The sequence below is a fragment of the Lotus japonicus genome, chromosome 3 (genome assembly GCF_012489685.1).
Source record: "Lotus japonicus ecotype B-129 chromosome 3, LjGifu_v1.2".
NCBI classification, from domain to species: Eukaryota; Viridiplantae; Streptophyta; class Magnoliopsida; order Fabales; family Fabaceae; genus Lotus; species Lotus japonicus.
In genome coordinates this window covers 7,935,621-7,959,879 of record NC_080043.1, presented here as the reverse complement: position 1 = coordinate 7,959,879, position 24,259 = coordinate 7,935,621, and the positions used below count along the sequence as shown (strand labels likewise).

Below are 24,259 nucleotides of genomic sequence, written 5' to 3'. Positions count from 1 at the left end.
TGGTTAACAAGATTCTTTATTTAATAAAAAGATTTTGTTACTCATTAGTAACCAAAATAGTAGCACATACAATTTTTTATTTTCATCAACAAACCCATGACTAGAAACAAATTACTGGATTATAACAAATTTACAACTCAATAGGTGCTGTAATCCAGCCCACAAGTATTCCTATCTTTGACCCTTTCCTCTCTCTTTATCTCTCCCAAACCCATATACTCTTTCTCTCTCCCAATCTCTCTCTCTCTTCCATTGAAATTCTCAAAACAAGAACAAGAACAACAAGACAAACAAACAAACCCTTCTTTCTCCTTCACCTTGAATTCTCCATCAAATCCCTCCCACTTGGTAACACAACACAATCAAACAAAGTGAAAAAGCAACCACCAACAGCGTTTGCACAATTATAAAACAAACAAAACGCTGTCGTATCGTGTATAATCAAATTTCCACAAAGGAATCAATGAGGTGCAAGAAACATTTACCGGACCTCACCAGCACCCTCGGCGTCTGCGCCTCTTGTCTCCGGGAACGCCTCGAACCTCTCGCCGAGGCCCAAGCCCAATCACCCCATCCTGCCACCGGAAAATCTGATCCCAATCATCCTCCGCCGCCGCTCAATCTCCCTCCCTCGGTTTCACCCTATGTTACTCGCCGGAAAAGCGACCGCGACCGCCGCCAGGAGCGGTTATTCCACAGCGTGCCGGAGGTCGGCCAAGGATTCTCCCCAGCGTGCGACGGCGGAGCAGCGGCGGCGGCGTCAAAGAAAAGGATCGGAAGGTTCTGGATCTTGTCAAGCCTTTTCCGTCCAAGATCGAACAAGACAACGGAGGAGGAGGATTCATCTCGTGATTCCTACGAACCTTCTTCATCAGCGTCTCCTCCGCTGTCATCGTGGTTCTCCACGATCCTCCCTGCTCGCCGCCAGAACGATCAACGGAGTTGCCGCCGGCAATCAGATCGGGGATTATCGCCGGTTGAGACGGTGACGGTTACGCAGACTGAGAGCCCTAAAATCGACGGACGCGACAGATCTCCACCGGGATGCTCATCGGAATCTTCGCCGCAGCGGCGGCACCAAACGCCGACGGTGGCGCGGCGGTCGCGGTTTTGCCCTGCCGGGAAAAGCTTAACGAACATCGCGTTTTGCTTGAGCCCGTTGGTTCGGGCGAGTCCGAACCGGAGGTGGGGCCATAAGGGGTTGGCTCAGGAACTGAGTGGAGGTTTGGGTGGGCCCCAACATATATCCACTGCGGTTTCTTATTGTGCTAACCGGTCAAGGAAGCTTGCAGATTTCGGAAGAGTTGCCCACAACCGTTGATCTTGCTGACCTGTGACATGATTGTACGGTGGTAATTTTTCTGTGCATTTATATTTGTGAAGATTTTTAATATTTTTTTTTTACAAATACAAAAGGAACTTCCTTCTTTGAATTGTCTCTATGTATAGTGCACAAAGTTTATAACAAGGAAGAAATACATTTTTTAGATGAATTTATGTAATGTGTTTGAGTTTGAGATGTTGGTAATTAATTGCAACTAGGCTTAATTGCAATTTTCGTCCCTGATGTTAAGTCTTTGTGCAATTTGAATCCCCTTTGTTTAAAACGAGCGATTTTAGTCCTAAAACTTTCAATTTGTGCCAATTAAGTCCACTGTTAGTCTACTGTTTAATTCAAACAGAATTTACATATGTGGCTGCTCATTAATGACGTGGCTTTGACACATTTTGCCACTGAGATGCCACTCAGACTCCACGTAATAAAAATATAATTAATTAAAATTCTAAAAAATAAAAAATTCATAATTTATTTAACTTTAATCCAATTAAATCATTCATCCCTAATCATGATCCATCTTCATCTCCAGTGAATCAACAACAAAAATCTGTAAATAAATTTCAGAAGTAACAACAAATCAAGAAGCTATAGAAATTTCAGAAACAAAAATAAACTTTTCCCCTTCCTTCACCCAAATCCAGAAAACAAAAAAATATTTCCAGAGAACTAGGGATGGCAATGGGTTTCGGACTTATAGGGTACCCGCAAAAAATACTCATAATGGGTAGGGTAAAAACCCGCTAAATGGATATGAGATTGGGTATGGGTAATTACCCGCAAAAGATAGTGGGTATGGGTGCGGGTATGGGTACTATAGTACCCAACCCGCCCCATACCCGCACACACATTATTATTATTATTATTATTATTATTATTATTATTATTATTATTATTATTTAGTAATATATGAACAAATTAACTTAAGCTATTACTTTCAAACTTACTTATTTTAAAAAATTGATGAGTATTTAAGGTATTCATAATCATTGCTAATTTACTCCCACTTATTTTTAAATTAGTAAGTTAATAACCTACAACTTTAGGACTACATTATAATCCAAAATTAAAAATTAAAGTTATATCTTTCTTGCTTATTTGTTCTAAAAAGAAATATTCTTAGTTGAATGATTTTATTTGTTAAGTATTTGCATATCTTTTGTATTTATATTCGTGTTTTTTATTTAAAAAGTTAGTTTTATTTTTTATTTTCTATTAATAAAGATAGTGAAAAATATATTTTGGTTAGCTAAATTGCGGGTAATGGGTACGGGTACGGGCATATAGGTACCCAGAGGGTACGAGGACGGGCATTCAAGTTGCTACCCACGCGGGTATGAGGACGGGTACGGGTAATTTTTTAAAAACGCGGGTATGGGGATGGGTACTATAGTACCCTACCCATTGCCATCCCTACAGAGAACAACAAATCTGAACCAACAGATCTTTTTCCATTACCCATAAACCAACCCCACAAAGCTTTTCCCTTTACCCAGATGGCAACAACCATGAATCACTGCTCCCCTCCATCGTCGCACGACCTCCGCAGCCAAGTACGCATGAAGTCGCTCTCCTTGTTGTGCATCCAAGATCCTTTCCCTTTTTACCCCATTCTCTCTCTCTCTCTCTTCGATCTGGATATCTCTAGATCTGGAGACGCTAAGACGCACCACAATTCTAGAGAGAACCTGAATCTGGCTTTAATTTCTCTCGAACCTGAATCTGGCTTTGGTGTGCAAAGAAAAAAGAAGTAAGGATTTGGTGCCACTTCTCTTCTCCTATGGTTTTCCTCTGTAAGGATTTGGTGCCCACTTCTATTATCCAATGGTTTTCCTCTCTCATCATTTGGGCCTGAAAAAAGACTCCTTATTAGAACAGTGGCACAGGTCTGGAAATTATAGAGATTTGAGTTTGATTTTTCTGGAGATCAGGTTTTGATCTTTTTTAATTTTGATGAAGATGATGGAATAAGGATAACAAAGATGAAAAATGCAGATGGTAGATGGTAGAAGAGTGATAAGATTTTTTTTTTTGAAGTTGAGTGATTTGAAATAAAAAAAAATCATTTAGGTATAATTTCATTTTTATTTAATTACTGATGTGTCATTTTTGGTGGTGTAATTAGCAAAAAGGAATCCTGATAAGAATATTCCGTTTCAAATTTAACGGAGACTAACGGCCGGACTAAATTGGCACAAATTGAAAGTTTGTTAACTAAAATCACTCGTTTTAAACAAAGGGGATTCAAATTGCACAAAGGCCTAACATCAGGGACGAAAAGTGCAATTAAGCCTTGCAACTACTAACATCATTTAGCAAAATAATTAAGTTTCTTAAAGCATTTAGTTCAGACTTCAGAGTTCGATGCATTATATGTAATCTTAAGGTAATTAGTTTCATGACTACCAGGGTGTCGGGGTTGTTATCATTTTAATTCATTTGATAAATTTGGTGATATATTTTTATATAGCTAGGAGATAAGTAGATTTAATGATTGATGAAAGGGCATTAATTTTTAGTTTACAGACCCCAATATTTGAAAGAAGGGCATTGAAATAAAATAATCAAAGGGCATTGACTCAAAATTTGATTAGTGATGGCAGTGACAGTGAGAATGTGTTGAACTTGAATTTAAGGGAACTTTATATTAGGGGTAAATAGCCAACTTGGTCCCTGAATGTGTCAACCGCCTTCAACTTCGTCCCTGAACTTCTAAAATGCCTCTCGTTGTCCTTGAATGTGGCAAAAGTCATTCACACTAGTCCCTGAGTTAAAAAAAGTAGACGGACGTTAACGGAATGCTGACGTGGATTTTTTTTGTTAAGGCCGAAGCTTATATGGCATTTGAATGTTGAGAAAGTTTTAAAGTCTTCAATTTAGTCCCTAATAGTTTAAAAAAAAATTCTTTCTCCCCCACCACCATCACCCTCTTTTCCTCCCACCTTCCTCCCCAACCGTCCACCTACTCCACCACCACCACTCTAAACCCAGAAATTTAACCCTCTTCCATAATCATTTCCACAAATTTGGGCACCAATACTGCACATTTTCCGATCAATTGAACTAAAAATGTGATAATGTAAGTCCTTCACCTCCTTGTAATTCACCTTAAACTCTTCTAAATTCCTAACATCCTGCATCAACAGTACCAAATGTATTCAAAATTTCAAATTCATATTCCAAATTCCATAACAATGAAGCTTCATCCGTCAAACAAAATCCAGTGAACCACAAATAAAAATTGAAGTTCAGCAGCCAAAATTAGCTATTTCGAATGAAAACCTACCCTAAAATACCCAGAAAGAGGAAGGGAAAAAAAGTAGGTACATTTACAAGACATGAAATAAAATAGAAATGGAGAAGAAATCACAGATTAACCGAGAACACAAATCAATTGCCAGATTGAAAGAGAGACAGAGGATGAGGGAATCAGGGTGGGTTTGCTTTCAGAGATTGAAGAGAATTTCCGTCTGAGAACGTTGCTTCGTTGCTGACTGACAAAACTAAATGGTCAGATTGAAAGATTCAATTGTGGAGCGAGATAAAGGAACCCAGATCCAGAAAATGGAAAGAGGTATAAAGGGTTACATAAAAATCAAATCTTGAGAATAAAGAGTAAGTGGGTGGTGTTGGGGATAGAACATGTGTCATCGGAGGTTTGAGAAGTGGAGATCGGTGGTGGTTTGATTATTTGATTTGAAGACAATACACATTTCCTTTTTTTTTCTTTAACATCTTTGAAAATTTGGGGTTTCTTGGCTTATGGTTTTTCAGTTGGGATTTTAGAGTGGTGGTGGTGGGGTGGGTGGACGGTTGGGGAGGAAGGTGGGAGGAAAAGAGGGTGATGGTGGTGGGGAGAGGTAGAGTAAGATGGGGAGAGAAAGAATTTTTTTTAAACTATAGGGACTAAATTGAAGATTTAATGTTTTGATCAAATCACTTTTCTTACGTGGAATTTCCAAGTGGAAAATAAACATGACAAGTCAGCCTCTCCGTAAACGTCTGTTAAGTTTTTTAACGTCAGGGACTAACTTGAATGCATTTTGCCACATTCAGGGATTACGGGAGGCATTTTAAAAGTTTAGGGACCAAGTTGAAGGCGGTTGACACATTCAGGGACCAAGTTGGCTATTTACCCTTATATTAGTGATGATGGCAGGATGGTGAAAATAGGAAGTTTTGAAAGAAAAGGGGGGAAGCAACTGTGAGGGTGTGTATTGACCTGAAGGGGATTTTTGCAAGAAAATATTTTAGGGTGTGAGACAGTAAGTTGAGGATGTGCAAAAAGTAATCCCTTAATGAAATCTCACTGTAGTTTTAAAAAAAAAATCTCATTATTGAAATAAATTTCAATGATAACAATAGCTGCAGTACTTTAAATAATTGCTCAGTATCCCTTATTGTGTGATAGGTTCCTTTTTTTTCTTTTCCTTTTTAGGGTGGCCATGATATTTTAACTTATAAGCTCGCTATCCAAATCCTTCATCATTAATATTGGGGTTTTTTTTGGGGTACAAATATATTGACTTATTAAGGCTTTCATTCTTTGAAAAGTAGCTGTATTGTCTTACGACGTATACACATGTGAAATACTTGGACAACATTAGTTTAGGCCTTTAGTGGAAAGCTTCAGAATATTGGGCTTGACTCTTGAGTCTCTAATGAAAAACAAAAGGTTGATCTTTTAAAATGTAATCTTCAATTGAACAAAAAAAAATTGTAATCTTGACATAAGTAGACTTCTCTGTTCCCTATTAACTGTTCACTTTGAAGAATTGTTTTTGTTCTTATATGTTTATCTACTTAGCATTTCAAAAGAACATTAAATGATGTTTTTCCAAATAATACTCTTTTGGGAGTAATAAATGAGGAACGATAAAATACATTTGAGAGAGTGAAATTGGAAAACAAATAATACTTTTCTAAAAATTAACAACATTAATTGCACTTCTTAATATGTGTTTATTCTCTCTTGGGACAATTAAGTGGGAACTGAGGTAATAAGCTACAAACCACATGTTATGTGAAAAGTAAGAAATTTCGCGTACTTTGCCCGATTCAAATGAAAAATGGGGCTGCTCCCTCGGCAAACTTGGATAAAAAGTACAAAAGCTTTCTATTAAGTGACCTGCAGAAGGATCGCTTGATCAGCCTTAGTACCCACAGAGTGTATATTAAATATGTGGAGTAATTTCAATCCTCAATGTCCAATTTCATAGTCATCATAAACTAGGGTTCTAGCCTCACCTGACATCATCTCAAACTATATGCACATTGACCACATTAGCTCTTCGTTGCGACAAATGATTCTCATTAGTCACATTATCGCTTTGTTACGACAAGCAACTTCACATGTCGGTACTATGAACATAAATTTCATATAAAACTCGAAATATAGCTTCTACTCAAACGTGTATTGAAGTGTGCACAACTTATTTTTAAACATATTATGTATTTTGTTCTACTAGAGGCCAGCAGGCCCAAAATGGCGTTGATAGTCCATACATGCTTAGTTGTGGTGTTACATTCACACTAATAAACAATGGTGATTAACACCATAGATTTGTAGAGGAATGCCCTAGGGTTCATCTATGAGACTAAGGGCTAGTTTCTAGGTTTTTTCTTACATTGTTGGTTGTTTTTGGATCTTTGTTTTCTAACTCGACTAATTATACTTAGTCAACTAGTTTCATTTACTTCCTTCGTTTCAAAATAACTGTCCACTTTAGAGAAAATTTTTGTTTCAAAATAATTGTCCACTTAAAATTTCAAGAAAACATTAATTGATGTTTTTCCAAATAATATCCTTAAAAAAAATGAGGAGAGATAAAAATGTATTATAAAGGGTAAAATAGGAAAACAAATGATATTTTTATAAAAGTTAACAAAATTGACTACACTTCTTAATATGTGTTTTTTTTTACAAAGTGGACAGTTATTATAAAACTGAGGGAGTACAAAAGATGTAAGTCAGATAATCTTGCTTGCATGTGTTTCTCAAGTTCTTTTGTAGATGGGCCTTGGGCCACGATGGTTTTGTACACAAAATTAACTTAATTGATGTAATTATCTTATTTTTAATTTTCGAAACTGATGTAATCAACTTAATTGATGTAAGCTACCTTTGAATATTCCATGGGTGGGCTTTATAGTGTTCTAAACATTATTTGAGTAGAAGCTATATTTCGAGTTTTATATGAACTTTATGTTGTGCACTCGTGACCTTGAGTAGTCATAGGTCCGCAACGATGAGATGCTTGGCCTACCCCATGAGGTACACTCGTGACGTGGAGAGATTAAGAGCCTCAAGGCATGTGTCTAGGATGATATGAGTTGAATTCGTACACTCATAGAGTTTTATCTTTTGTATTATCGCTTTATCTGAGGTCCCCCGAAATGGGAAGAGATGTGTATCGTCACGGTTTGAACATTGATGGAGCAAGTGAATGTGTGTGGCTACTGGATGGATGATAATTGGTTTGGTGCAACTCTTTAAATGTGGCACAATGATGGGGCGCAAGGTGTGAAAGATTGTATGTGCTCTCGCTTGGGAGGTGAAAGATCACATTTGGATTTGGTTTGTTGTCTTTAAATTTGGAACTTAAACACCATTTTGCCTTCTCCTAATTCCTGCTATCTTCCCAAGCTTCTTCCTTTAGAGATTTCTAATCTAGAGCACCTAAATCACTTTTTGTTGAAATCTTCAACTCTTCTTTGACTTAGTAAGTTCTTCAATTTTATTTTTGTTTCCCCTTTATATTGTGCAGTTGCATGTTAAGGTATAGAGAAGATTAGGAACTTTGTGTTGTTCCCTATAAGTCTACTTCGTCATCAAACCAACAGTGTGTGTTGGTGGAAATTTTCAATTTTTGTTCGAAATTCTTGAGTTTTAAAACTATATGAAATGAATGACAGAAACAAAACAAAAAATTAAATTTTACAAGTTTCATCATATGACGAAAGGGAGCTATAATCAAATTTTATTAGGCTAAAATATATGCAAATTTTTTAATGTTGGAGTAAATTTTCAATTTTTTGTCGAAATTCGTGAGATTTAAAGGTGTTAGCCCATAGATTATGGATTGAGTTGCGAAATCTAAAAAATTAATTTTTTTTAGTTTTATGGTATGAATAAGAAACACTTTAACTAAATTTTACTCAGGACAAATATTATAAATTGTTTTAGTATCGCTGTAGTTTTTTTTATTTCAGCCATAATTCTTGAGTTTTAAAGGTGTTAGCCCATGGAATGAGTGACGAAATCCAGAAAAATTAAAATTTTCATGTTTCATCATATGATAAAGGAGATCAAACATTTTTTCAAGATAAATTTGTGCAAATTTAGAGTGTGTTGGTGGAAATTTTCAATTTTTGTTCGAAATTCTTGAGTTTTAAAGGTAATGCCCATGAAATGAGTAACAAAATCAACAAAAAATTAAATTTTACAAGTTTCATCATATGATGAAGGGGAGCTTTATCCAAAATTTATGAAGCTAAAATTTGTTTAAATTTTGGAGTGTTTGAGGAAAGTTTCAATTTTTAGTCGAAATTCTTGAATTTTAAAGGTATTAGCCCTTGGAATGGGTGACAGAATTCAAAAAAAAATTAATTTTTCCGAGTTTCATTATATGATGAAGGGAACCTCTAACTAAACTTTCTCATGCCAAAATTTATTCTAATTTTTTAGTGTTGCTGGTATGTTATTTGATTGTCTTGAGGAAATAGCAGTGCGTGAATTGACAAATTAAATTGCAAGCTATCGATTTCAATAGTTTACGTTTGATGCGTTGGGTGAGGAGGTGTTTTGATTTGTTTGAGCTGGTTGTTGTATGGGGAGAATTCTTTTTGTCGGGGGTCGTGGAGGAGGAAGACATAAATATGAAGGAGTTTGGGTGATCAAGTAATCTTATTTTTTCCTTGACTGATTTACTTATGCAAAATGGGGTGTACTCGTGGTGCAACACGAGAGGTGTGGGGATTATGGAACAGTTTTGGTAGATGACAAGTTTTGAGGAGGCTGTGTGGGTGTTTAATGGGGGTTGATTAGGTGGGTCACGAGTGAGGATTTTCATCTGACATTTACATTATGTTGGGGATGTAGAACTTTTTTTTTTAAATGGAATGAATATTATTAATAAGAAATCCAGCTTGAGGAAAAGATTCTCAAGCAAAAGAGAGTACAATAAAACTAAGGTTCCCAACATCAAACATGACCCATACAGACGTCGCCACAAAATGGCTTAAAACAAAATGTGATGAAATAATTTCATTCTGGGTGGTTTATTTTTAGCTAGTTGGTGATTTGTAATTTCCACTCTTGAGAGGGTTGCTCTTAAGTTTTTGGCATTTCAATAATAATTTTCATTTAAAAAAAAGGGATTCTTTTGTAATTCCCACTCTTGAGTTGCGAAATATAAAAATTTTAAATATTTTGAGTTTCATGGTATGATGAAGGGATGCTTTAACTAAATATTATGAATCTTTTTAGTATTGGTGTAAGTTTTTTCTTTAGCCGTAATCCTTGAGTTTTAAAGGTGTTAGCCCATGGAATGAGTGACGAAATCCCAAAAAATTAAATTTCCCACGTTTCATCATGTGATGAAGGAGAATTTTAACCAAACTTTCTCAGGCTAAATTTGTGCAAATTTTAGAGTGATGGTGGAAATTTTCAATTTTTGTTTGAAATTCTTGAGTTGTAAAGCTAATGCCCGTACAATGAGTGATGAAATCCAAAAAAAATAAATTTTACAAGTTTCATCATATGATGAAGATGTGCTTTAACCAAATTTGGTTGGTGGAAAGTTTCAATTTTTAGTCTAAATTCTTGAATTTTAAATGTATTAGCCCTTGGAATGAGTGACGAAATTCAAAAAACATAATTTTTCTGAGTTTCATTATATGATGAAGGGGAGTTTTAACCACACTTTCTCAAGCCAAAATATTTTCTAATTTTTTAGCGTTGGTTGAAATTTTCAATTTTTAGTCGAAATTTGTAAGTTTTAAAGGTTAATCCCATGGATTGAGTTGCAAAATCTAAAAATTTTAAAAAATTTTAGTTTCATGGTATGATGAAAGGAGGCTTTAACCAAACTTTCCCAAGGTAAAATATGTGCAAATTGTTTAGTGTTGATGAAAAATTTCAATTTTTTTTTCGAAATTAATGAGTTTTAAAGGTGTGCCCAAAAATTGAGTTGCGATATCTAAAAAAATTCAATATTTTGAGTTTCATGGTATGATGAAGGGAGACTTTAACTAAATTTTTCTCAAGATAAATATTATTAATTTTTTTTGAGTATTGATGTGGTTTTTTTTTGTTTTTTTCGGTAATTCTTGAGTTTTTTTTTTTAAAAAACTGAAATTCATTATAAGTATAAGAAAATGTAACATGAGAACAAGCCTCTCATGAATAGCTAGAAGACATGCCCGCCATCACAAATACAACCCAAGTAACTCCCCTATCTTTGATTTACTAACCAAGGACTGAACCTCATTAAAACCTTCAATGGAAAAATCCAGTGAGAAAAATCCAAATAATGAAAAAGAGTACCCAAGCCAAAGATAACAACCAAAAAGCCACTATTTCATTATTACAGAAACATATCCCCAACTGTGATGACAAATAATAACTGCAAAACCAGCTAGATATGACAAATATCATGCCCTCCTATCCTGCAATACGAGTATCATGCCAACCAAATAACACCAACAACCTCTCTACGAAGACAGACCCAAGTGCAATGAGTGGTCCATCAACATTGTTTCTTACGGGTTCAACAACATTAATTCTTGAGTTTTAAAGGTGTTATAGCTCATGTATTGAGTGACAAAATCCAAAAAAATTAAATTTTACAAGTTTCATCATATGTGAAGGTAAGCTTTAACCAAATTTTCAAAAGCTAAAGTTTGTGCAAATTTCGGAGTGTTGGTGAAAAGTTTCAATTTTTAGTCGAAAATCTTGAATTTTAAAGGTATTTGCCCTTATAATGAGTGTCGAAATCCAAAAAAAATAAATTTTACAAGTTTCATCAAATGATGAAGAAGTGCGTTAACCAAATTTTCTCAAGCTAAAATTTGTGCAAATTTTGGAGTGTTGGTGGATATTTTCAATTTTAAGTCGAAATTCTTTAATTTGAAGATATTAAGACCCTAACCACGTACATTTATAAAAAATAATTACTTCTAATTATTTATACAAAATAAGTTTAACATTCAAAATATTTGTGTCTTACCTTATTATGGAACCTCTTTTTCCACACTTGACGGTTGAGGGAATACTCCAACAGGGAGCTGTAACTCCCCAATATCTCTCAATTAAATGAAATATTTTCTTTTTAATATTTTCAATATAATTTTAATTTATATTTCGAGTTAATACAAGAGAAAAAGGATTATTCTACTAAAAATCAATTTAGTATCATCAGATTTATTTGAGCATATAACCAAATAAAAGAATTAAAGGGGTGGGAGGGGCTCACTTGGTTAAGATAAGGGTAGAAGTCAGTACTTTTTTTATTGCTGAAGCTGGATTTGAGTATGCAACCCCTCATATTTTTCCTTGCCCTCACTACTCTCCCACCATTTCAACACCAATGGCTCCATCTTTGTCACTCCGCCGCTATTTTTGAATTTAGAATTCAGCTGCTGCATTTTTTAATTTTGAAGAAACACTATATGCCATAGAAAAGTGTCTAGTTTCTGTAGATCAGAAATTAATCCAAACATGGTCTTATTCTTAGTGCATATTTGATTTAGCGTTAGAGTCAAGACAAATATGATTTCACGTATCTTATACCTTGCTGGAAAAGTCTTTGTCCGTCCCCGAATGATAGTTCAAGTGGTAAGAGGTAGATGATATATGAGTTGGGTAGGAGAGGTTTAGGGATCAAACCCCGGCGGAGGTGCATTTTATTTTTCCAACCTCCATGGCGCCCTCAATAATACTCTTAAACTCTCGAGACTTTTCATCAGATGTAGAGTGAGACAAATCCATAGAGAAGAGAGTGTTTGAAATTGAATTGAGGACAGTTGAGAAAATAGCTTTTCTTAAGAGATGGTGAAGCAACTTGATGACCCGAGATTAAATGCTATTTTTTAATATAATTTTCATGCATTTTAATATATTATTTAGGATATTTTAGTCATTTTATGTCACTTTAGGATTATTCCATGCATTTTATTATTTTTATGTGTTTTTAGTATTTTCTATAATTTTTATGATTTTTATTTATATTTTATTTGGATTTACTTAAGTTATTTGGGTTGGTGATCTTATTCTATCTTCTAGTTAATCTTTTCTATTAGGTTTTACTTATTTTCCCTTATTGTTATTGTTATTTTAGGAGAAGATGTGGAAACAAGGAGCAAATCAAGGGAGAAAGATATGAATTTCGAAACTTGGAACAATCTGGATTTATTTGCGCTAGTTATGCACCAATTTCCTCTTGCATTTCGCGCAGACGCGCCAAGGAAGTAGCTACTGGAAAGTTTTGCGCGAGTTCCTTCACAAAGTTCGCGCATTTGCGCGAAATATCAGCCAGAGTCTATTTAAGTGCGTTTTTAACCTAGTTTAGAAAGCTTTTCACGTGGAAACATTTGGAGAGACCTTTGGAGGCAGAGCTTTGAGTTCTTTAGGATCCCTTACAGGTTTCTATTGTAATTTTGATGTATTGCTACCTTTTTCTTGAATTGTTTCCTATGACTATGAGGAACTAATCCTCTCTTGTACTGGGGATATGATGTAGTTTTCTCTAAACTATGTTTTGATACGTTTCAGTTATATATGAATGGTTATTTTAGTTCACAAATTTCTTCTTTACTTTTATTGAATCCAATCGCGAAAGGGTTTCATGCTATCGTTTGCACAATTGGGAAATTGGTAGATGATAGGGATCTAGGAAGAAATTGAATAAGGGTCTCTACGCCTTAGGGATAAGGGTAGCAATTTATTTGTGTTTGCCTGAACATGAAATTGAATCTCTAGTTAATTAGGATTAGGTACTAAGGAATTAGCTATCACTAATTAACTAGAAGGGGTGCTTGACTAAGGGATTAGCAAGTAAACATATAGGCTTAGCACTATGAACAGATTTAACTAATTTCATATATAATTGTAGCGGGTAGAAATATAACAAAGGGTAAACGAAATCAATTCCCCGATGCGCTTATCTCTACTTAATTTCAAATAAATTATTATATTTTCTACGTTTTCTTTCAACCGTGTTATTTGTTTTCTTTAATTTTATTGCAGTTAAGTTTCATACCAACAACCAATCATATCTTATTTTTATTTTTATTTTTGTGTCCTTTCATTCTAAATTTAGTTAATTTAGAGCATAAACGTACGTAATCCTTTTGGTTCGACCTTTTTATTACTTCGAGCAACCTGTACACTTGCAGATTCGCTATCAAGTTTTCTATCAAGTTTTTGGCGCCGTTGCCGGGGATTGTGTTTAGTTTATTTTCTATTTTATCTGAATCTAATTGTTAGGACTTTTATTTTTTAAATTTATTACTCTTGTGCAGGTGTTACTGACTGTTCTTTGCTAGTGCATGCAAGGTACAATCAAGCGAACACCATGGCTGAAACACAAGAGGAGTTTGAAGCAAGACTCCGGGCTAAGTATGAAGCGGAGCTGCAATCTAAGATTGAAGCTATGAATGCCCAGGAGGAATTTGAGAGAAAACTCAGAGTTAAACTTGAAGCAGAATATGCTAAAAAAAGGCGTGATATATTGCAGTTGGAGAAATAATTTTATGCTAATTGGAAGTGTATTCGTGAAAGTGGATCGCATGGACAAGAACACGAATGGATAGCTCAATCCAATGTCCTACGAGAAAAAGTATCTTGCATTTTGCGGACGCGAGCAGATCATCAAAGTCATGATGAATCACCTATTGGTCATGAAAGTGATTTCTTGGAGCAATGTGAGGAGACACCAATTGAAGAAAATGAGAATTACGAGTTAGTTGAAGAAAATATCTCTCGTCAAGCCATTGAGAAAAAAGAGAAAGAATTTTTTGAAGAAGAACTCACAATTTGTCAAGAACTAGAAAAAGACATGACAATGGGTGAAGCGAAAGAAGCATTGATTGACTCCGAACCAAAAGAAACCTTCAATGTGGATTTTGTGTATGGAGATGAATTGATGATGAATTCAGGTAAGCCTCAAAGTCTAAGCCTATATTTTAATGCCCTATGGATCAAAGGTGAATATGGCAAGGGAAAGAAGCACTCATGGAAATACATTGATAAGAATTTCCTTAGCCTCCTTATTTTTAAGTTGCTTTATTTGGCCATGATCTTTGAGAGTGAATGCACTGTGATGATGAACTTATGTGAAAATTTGCATGATCAAAATGATTTAATCGAATTTGCAATAGACACTGGATAGTTTTATGAGTCCGGGAAAGTCTAACAAAGACTATAAAATTGTGCTTCTTGGGAGACAACCCAAGTGTGTCTTGTTTAATTGTGTTCTTTTATATTTGAGTTTAGTTTTAATCTTAGTAATATTAGTAGTGTTATTATTTCCGTTTGTGTTTTAGTCCAATAAAAAAAACATTAAATTTAAGAGTTGAAATTTTTATTTATGAATTAATAGCATGAGAATGGTGCAAGTCTTATGCTAAAGTTATGGCATTCATCAATTCTAAAATTTTTGGCATGAAAATGGTGCGGATCTTGTGCCAAATTGCATGGCCATGCTGGTTCATCCTTTTTTTATAAAAAAATACAAAAAGATTTTCTTTTTTAATTTGAGTTTGAGTCTTAGGCTATGTTTGGCATGTCATTTCAGCTAGCTTATAGCTTATTTGACTAGCTTAAAACTTATTTGACTAGCTTAAAAGCTCTTCAAAAGTGTTTGGTGAATGAGCTTATTTCAGTAGCTTAAAGCTTTAAGCTATAAGCTATCTCAGGTAGCTTATAGCTTAAAGCTTATAGCTTATTAAATTTATTCTCATTTTTATCCTTATTATTTTATTAAAATTCCACCATTACCCTTATATATTTATAAGAATACTAAACATATTTTCCCCCTCACACTTACGTATGCAGTTCCCGCCACACCGCTACGCACCATAAGTATTAAAAATATTATATTAATAAAAATAAGTAAAAATCAATATTATATTTTTAAGATGATAAATAACTTGAGTTAATAAAAATATTTAAAGTGATAATAATTTTAATATTAATATCATATAGGTATTAATATGAAAATAAAGTAATGTTAAATATAAAAATATTTATATAAGTATGTCCTTTTACAATTTCAGCTTGTTTAACAGCTAGTTTTACCAAACACCTTTGTTTCAATCACGTAGCTTTTCAGCTTTCAGCTAGCTTATCAGCTTTCAGCTATCAGCTAGCTTATAAGCTTTCAGCTAGCTTTTCAGCTTTCAGCTAGCTTTTCAGCTTTCAGCTAGCTTATCAGCTAAACATGCCAAACATAGCCTTAGTGTTCTCATGAGTTATTTGAGTTATAATTGTGATATTTTTAATGTGTGTGCTCATTTTTGCAAGGATTAAGTGATTTACAGGAATTAATATGAGCTGGAGAGCCTAGCTGACAGAGTCCTGGTGCTATTATTGTTTGCACCCAATTTGAATACAAGGAGTTTTTCTTAACCAATTATCTCTCAAGTAATTGCATGATCATGCATTTTACGTTTTGTTGCACACACTAGTTCTGCACATGCTTTTATTCCTTAGTCATTTTACCTTTGTATTTGACTACTCAAGTGGTTTCAATTCTGAATCTATGCCTTGTTTTTTATGAAAATTGTGATACACTTGTGTTGTTAATGTATTGGGTCATGACATGCTATTGAGAGAAGGAAGTGAATTTTAGGACTGAGTGGTGTTTTCAATAGATAGTGTTGATAAGAGTTCACTGGAGTTCATCTCTTTACCCCTTGTTTTGTTGCTGAGTGATGAGTGATCTCTGATGATTCCTGACTTGCTTGGTTCTGCTTTGAAATGCATGTCGGTTTGATAGTGTTACGCTTGTAATTTGTTAAGAGATTATTAGGCATTCTTGATGGCCTTCAGACTTTGTTTTAGTTATTCCTTAGTTGCCCAAGTTGAGCCTAAATGTGAATTTTCTTGGTCCCTAACTTTGGAAATATTCGTGAATTGTTAAGTGAGCTGAATTGTTAATTGAAAAAATAAATATTAGCGTATCGGTTCCCTCTCTCCACTAGTGTGCATGAAAATGAAGCAAAATGCTTGAAAAAAAAAAGAACGTTAAAAAATGAAAAGAAAGAAAAAGAATGAAAAAAGAAGAAGCAAAGTTTGCAAATAAAAATAGGAGAGTAGCGAGAAAGAACCTTGAGTATTTTAAATAAATGCTCTGAATTGAAAGAAGAAATAGATCACTTAATTATCTGTATGTGTAGCCCTGCTTTATCCTTTTCTTATCCTACCTAAAGTTACACCTTGGCCAAGTTACAACCTTGTGAATCTCTTTCTCGTTGCATAGCTTGACATTGTCTGATCTTGATTTGATTGATTATCATAATCGAAGCATAATGTTTGTACTGTCAGATGCACTAAATAAATGATGATTGATGATTAAATTTGTGAGTTTTGATGTGAACTCTGAGTCTCATTGTCCTATTGATTTCATTCTCTCTAGACTGAATTCCTTGTTTCTCTTAACTAGTATGCTCATGAACTTATCTTTCCTTGTTGGATGTGTATCTTGCTTTTTAAAAGTGCTGGCAATTGATTTGGAATTGATTTATTCTGTGCTTGAGGACAAGCTTTCCTAAGTTTCCGCTTGAGGACAAGCTGCCGTTGAGTATATGGGTGTGATGACCCGATATTAAATGCTATTTTTCTATATAATTTTCATGCATTTTAATATATTATTTAGGATATTTTAGTCATTTTAGGTCACTTTAGGATTATTCAATGCATTTTATTATTTTTATGTGTTTTTAGTATTTTCTATAATTTTTATGATTTTTATTTATATTTTATTTGGATTTACTTAACTTATTTGGGTTGGTGATCTTATTCTATCTTCTAGTTAATCTTTTCTATTAGGTTTTACTTATTTTCCCTTATTTTTATTGTTATTTTAGGAGAAGATGTGGAAACAAGGAGCAAATCAAGGGACAAAGATATGAATTTCAAAACCTGGAACAATATGGATTTATTTGCGCTAGTTCTGCACCGATTTCCTCTTGCAATTTGCGCATGCGCGCCAAGGAAGTAGCTGCTGGAAAGTTTTGCGCTAGTTCCTTCACAAAGTTCGCGCATTTGCGCGAAATATAGCCAGAGTCTATTTAAGTGCGTTTTTAACCTAGTTTAGAAAGCTTTTCACGTGGAAACATTTGGAGAGACCTTTGGAGGCAGAGCTCTGAGTTCTTTAGGATCCTTTACAGCTTTCTATTGTAATTTTGATGTTTTGCTACCTTTTTCTTGAATTGTTTCCTATGACAATGAGGAACTAATCATCTCTTGTACTGGGGATATGATGTAGTTTTCTCTAAACTATGTTTTGATACGTTTCAGTTATATATGAATGGTTATTTTAGTTCATAAATTTCTTCTTTACTTTTATTGAATCCAATCGCAAAAGGGTTTCATGCTATCGTTTGCACAATTGGGAAATTGGTAGATGATAGGGATCTAGGAAGAAATTGAATAAGGGTCTCTACGCCTTAGGGATAAGGGTAGCAATTTATTTGTGTTTGCCTGAACATGAAATTGAATCTCTAGTTAATTAGGATTAGGTACTAAGGAATTAGCTATCACTAATTAACTAGAAGGGGTGCTTGACTAAGGAATTAGCAAGTAAACATATAGGCTTAGAACCAAGAACAGATTTAACTAATTCCATATATAATTGTAGCGGGTAGAAACATAACAAGGGTAAACGAAATCAATTCCCCGGTGTGCTTTTCTCTAAGTGATTTCAAATCAGTAATTATCTTTTCCACGTTTTCTTGTTACTTCGTTCTATCAACCAACTAAACCTTCTTTTAATTTCGCTTTTCGTCCTTACAACGAGAATTTGGTAACATTAGGAAGTAAACTATCACAATCCTTGAGGTTCGATAAATTAAAACCCCGGGCGAAACTGTACACTTGCAGTTTTGCACATCACAACTTCAGAAGGTAATGGTTCAGGTATAATGGTACCAGAAGGTACAAAATGTTCATAAAGAGATTTAGACTTAGACATATGAGGCTCTTTTCTACACGATTTCCTTCTCTAACAACTCATCAAAAAGTTTATCTGCCTTATCACAGTCACCTCTTTGACATAAATTCCATATTAGAATATTGTATGAGGCAATCACTCTGGAAGATAAAGTAAGTCATCACAAGTTCACAACCATTAATAGTGATTACCTACTTTAAAAAGTTACCTACTTTAAAAAGTTAATAAAGTAACTCAGTTTTTTTTATAAGCAAAGAAATGCATTATTAGGAGTACAAGGGGTACTCAACCTATAATACATCAAAGAGAGTCTAGAAGGAAAATAAAAAAACATGAAACCAAACATGGAAAACAACCCAACATAGACCTGCAACATTACATGCCAAGTTCATGAAGGAGTGTGCTATAGTCATATAGGAGGGCGGTCTTTAGCGGTGAAGGTGTTACAGGATGGGTTTTATTGGCCTACAATCAAGAAGGATTGCTTAGAATATGTCAAAAAATGCACAAAGTGTCAAATCTTTGCACGTAGTCAACGGATCCATAAATTTTATGTAGTGAGGGCAATATATACATATAAATTTGTAATAAAAAAATTAACATATTCTATGAGAAGTGAAGAATTTTTTTACCAAAGAAGACACAAGTGAAGACATTTTTTACCAAATGAGTTATCAAAAACCACATACTTTTACTACTCAAGTGAGGACATTTAGTAATGTGGAACACAAGTGAGGGCATTTAGCAATGTGGAATATAAGTGAGGGCAATTTTTATCAAAGGAATCATAAAAAACCATATAATTTTACTACTCAAATTTTTTTTCTAATGTATTTTTTCATATTTAAGTGAGGGCATTTGCCCTCATCCTCCATAACTTGGATCCGTCTCTGAGTCAATTAGTTTTGTGTTGGTTTCAGCTCTTTGGGATGTCTGAAGTTTTTATTGTGGTACTAATTCCTGACTTTTCTCCTTTCATTTTTTTTTTATAACTTACGATTAGATTCTGATCCAACCACAATGTGGAAGTTTTACATATAACATGTAATACTAAGGAAAGAACATAGAATAAGAACATATTTCATGGAAGTTTTACACATTTACAACATTTTCCATGCATTTCAAACATTTTCTCATTTGTTTAATAAAACATCATTACAGTTAACAATCAGTAAGGTGGATGTGAAGAATCAACCAGAGTCTTCTGCTGCCATTGTATATTTCTCTTTTGAGGTTTGCTAATCAAGAATCTTGATATAGAAAGAACAACTGTAACCCAAAGAAAAGTAAAAGACAAATATAATTTGGATGGTTGGTTGTGAAATTAGCAATCTGAAGTAAGAGGTAGAAATAATGTTTGAAAACTTAGCATTTAAGAGAGGTATTAGCCCTCAGAATGAGTGATGAAATTCAAAAAAAATTATTTTTTTCGAGTTTCTCGAGTTTCATCATATGATGAAGGGGAGCTTGAATAAATTTTTTTTAGAGTGTTAGTGACAATTTTCAATTTTTAGTGAAATTCTTGAATTTAAAGGTATTAGCCCTTGGAGTGGGTGACGAAATTCAAAAAAATTAATTTTCCCGAGTTTAATTATAAGATGAATGAGGGTGTTAACCCATGGATTGATATTAATAAGTGTGAGAAGTAAGAAAGTATGCGTTTCAATAGCTCTGCTAGGGTTTCTATTTCTCAAGCTTGCAAGAAGGCTGTTGTTGTTTCCAATGGAGATGGTTCAACTGCAGATGAGGATGACGACGAAGATGAGGCTCTGCGGGGGTGGTCGGGGCTGTTGTGTTCTCCGGTCGTCCTTGCTATCCTTTATTCATAGATGGGATTGCAGACTCAGTAGACTATTTTCAGGTAAGGAACCTTTTTTCACGACATGGTAGGCTGAAAAACGTGTTCATTCAGCGCAACGGGAGGAGCAGAAGGAAATTTTACATCGGGTTCGTCTGTTACGCAAAGAAAGAGGACGATGTTAGAGCTTTGGAGCTTTTGGATGGAGTGCGCTTGGGTGGAGCTTATTTATCAGTGAAACCAGAAATTTTTGCGGGGAAGGTGGGTAGCTCTCGGCATAGTTACCGTGCTCCAGGGGAGGCTCTTGCGTTGGCGAATGGCCCTATCGCTCAGGGGGGGGCAGTTTGCTTCGAGCGGCCCTTCTCCAGCATTTCGTTCCTGGAGCGATGTGGTGAAGGGAGGTTCGTTGGAGAAACCTGCTAAATGTTCGGCGATGGACTCTGAGGCTTTGGCCGCCGGTGTGGGTGGCTGCTGGGTGTGGCCACATCGGATTTCTGACGAGGTGTTGTTCCCTGAGTCGGTTTCAACGGGAAGGTATGTGGATGGTAGTGTGTTGCGCGTTAACAAAAAGGTGTTATTCCCGGAGATGGACGCCTGGTCTAGTCACGTTGAGGACTTGAGGCATTGCCGGAAGTCGCTGGCTTTGTTGAAGAAGAAGGGTCGCAAGCTGTGGAAGGAGAAGAGTCGGTTCTCTTTGGAAGGGGGTGGGACCAGCTTGCCACAATTGTGTATAATTCTTTTTTAGAATTTAATGCGGTGGATTCTTCTAGGCTAGTAATCAGGGGCTGTGAGGCTTCTTTTAAGTTGGGGAATTTGAATTTGAAAATCTCATTATTTGCTCCCCTTGGAATTAGGAAGAATTTTTTGCCATGGTTAAATGATAATGAAATTCTGGTTCTCGCACAGGACGGATGTCGAACCAAATGTCTGAGACATCTGGCACAACGTACAACAGATAACAGCAGAAGTGCAGCACAGTATTAAATCAACAAAAACATTAAAGATTACAGAGGATTGTTAACCCAGTTCGGTGCAACATCACCTACATCTGGAGGGCTTCAGCCCGAGAAAGGTAATCCACTATTATAGAGAATCAAGTACAAAAAGGTCTTAACAGAACTGCCCCAGTTCCCAACCTTTCTACCTATTCCTACCCGTGGTTTATTACTTAGATCTCCCCCTAAGTATGAGAACCCCCTCTCACTTTCTCACACACAATCACTGCCACAGTGATTGAAACAATAAACAACAAGATGAAAATGAAGGGATTACAACTCAACTAAACAAACCAACTCTAAGCCATATGATTATCAATGGAGGCAATAGAGAGGTGTGCAAAATAACAGAACAAGGACGCACAAAACAAAACCCTAAAAGCACAATCCTTGGGTGCCCAACGCACACTTAACAATTAGGGTTAAGCCTCCTTAAATATAAGTTCTTCAGCAGGCCTTGATCTTCAATGGGCTTGCACAAAAATAGAGTCCACAAAACAGATCTGGAACAAATCTTTTTAAAACATTAACAAATCTTATCAAATAAGATTTGAACAAAAGATAACAACTTTCACAATTTAAACCAAATCAAATCCTCTTAAGCAGATTTGATTCCACTATTATATATTCCAGATAGCACACAGAAGCTTCCTCAAAAACCCTAACTTGATTATCACGAAATCAATCCAAAGCTTCACAATTAAATCAGCCAAACACACAGCAGCTCCGCAGGGACAACTGTCATAGGCAAGATGTTACGACATCGTGTCTGACATGTTGGCACACACCATACATTAGCTAAAATGTAGACAATCATAACAAAGGAACAATATATAATATATTGCACCTATCTAGTTTTTTTTTACAACGAATTTTAAGGATTGCACTACCACAGGCTTGGCGGCTGGCACCTATCTAGTTTTTTTTTACAACCAATACTTTGCCTGGCACCTATCTAGTTTTTTTTTACAACCAATACTTTATGATGTTGGCACTCTGAGTTTTGATTTTCATGGTATAATGAAGGAAGACCTTAACTAAATATTATTCAGGATAAATATCATGATTTTTTTGAGTATTGGTGTAGTTTTTTTTGTTTTTAGCTGCAATTGTTAAGTTTTAAACGTGTTAACCCATGGAATGAGTGACGAAATTCAAAAATATTGGATTTTTACGTTTCATCTTATGATGAAGGAGATTTTTAACCAAACTTTATCAGGCTAAATTTGTGTAAATTCTAGAGAGTTGTGGAAATTTTAAATTTTTGTTTGAAATTCTTGATTTTTAAAGGTAAGTCCATGTTGTTTTCAATAAAAAAAAAGGTAATGCCCTTGAAATGATGACGAAATCCAAAAAAAATTAAATTTTACAAGTTTCATCATAAGTTGAAGGGGAGCTTGAAACAAACTTTCTCAAGTGTTGGTGGAAATTTTCAATTTTTAGTCGAAATTCTTAAAATTTAAAAGTATTAGCCCTTAGAATGAGTGACAGAATTCAAAAAAAATTAATTTTCCTGAGTTTTATTGTATGATGAATGAGAGCTTTAACCGAACTTTCTCAAGCTAAATGTTTTGCAAATTTTTGAGTGATGGTTGATATTTTCAATTTTTAGTCGAAATTCTTGAATTTTTTTTAGAACAAAAGATTATATTGATAGGAAAAATCATGAGAACAATCCTCTCATGTTGATTGAAAAAAGAACGTGACAAGATAAATAAAACCCCGAGCCGTATCTGCTATAAGTCCTAGCCATCCCTTGACTAATTTGGTAACTAAAGAGCTTATTAAGAACCCCATTAAAACCCCTTAGAAAAAACCCATTGGGAAAAAGAGTTCTCAACACAAGCCCATATCACGTAAAACAGTAAAACACAGCTAGGACAATCATCTCTCCATAGACAGCCGTACAACATGGATTACATCGAAGGACAATAACTAAAATAAATCAGAATACAACAACATTTTAGAAATGCATATCTGTGACCTTTAATTATAATACAGATATAGCATGAAATTCTTGAATCTTAAAGGTATTATAGCATTTGGAATGGATGACGAAATTCAACAAAATTATTTTTTCCGAGTTTCATCATATGATGAATGGGAGCTTTAACGAAACTTATCAAGTTCAAATTTGTGCAAATTTTTGAGTGATGATTGAAATTTTCAATTTTTTGTCGAAATTTGTGAGTTTTAAATGTAGTGCCCAATGAAACTTTCTCGGGCTAAATTTGTTCAAATTTTATAGTGTTTGTGGAAATTTTCAATGTTTGTTAGAAATTCTTGAGTTTTAAAGGTAGTGCCCATGAAATGAGTGACAAAATTAAAAAAAAAAATTAAATTTTACAAGTTTTATGATATGATGAAGGTGAGATTTAACCTTACTTTCTCAGGCTAAAATTTGTGCAATTTTTGGTGTGTTGGTAGAAATTTTCAATTTTTAATCGAAATTCTTGAATTTTAAAGGTTAGCCCTAGGAATTGGTGACGAAATTCAAAAAAATTAATTTTTTCGAGTTTCATCGTATGATGAAGAAGATCTTTAACCAAGCTTTCTCAAGCCAAAACTTGTGCAATTTTTTGAGTGTTGGTGAAAATTTTCAATTTTTTTTGAAATTCGTGTTTTTTAAAGGTGTTAGCCAATTAATTGAGTTGCAAAATCCAAAAATATTATTTTTTTCAAGTATCGTCATATGATGAAGGAGAACTTTAACCAAGGAGAAATTTAAATTTTTTGAGTTTCATGGTATAATGAAAGGAGACTTTAACTAAATTTTACTAAGGATAAATATTATGAATTTTGTTGATTATTGGTGTAGTTTTTTTATTTTTACCCGTAATTCTTGAGTTTTAAAAGTGTTAGCCTATGGAATGAGTGACAAAATCCAAAAAATTAAAATTCTCACCTTTCATCATATGATAAAGGAGAACTTTAACCAAACTTTATCAAACTAAAT

At 34.6% G+C, this 24,259-nt stretch overlaps 1 protein-coding gene across 1 annotated transcript; it reads left to right on the top strand.

Annotated features, from left to right (window-relative positions):
- Nucleotides 1-463: 463 nt before the first annotated feature.
- On the top strand, nucleotides 464-1,321 carry LOC130743531 (uncharacterized). The gene has a single exon (XM_057595779.1). The coding sequence runs from the start codon at nucleotides 464-466 to the stop codon at nucleotides 1,319-1,321; it is 858 nt and encodes a 285-aa protein (XP_057451762.1).
- Nucleotides 1,322-24,259: the final 22,938 nt, after the last annotated feature.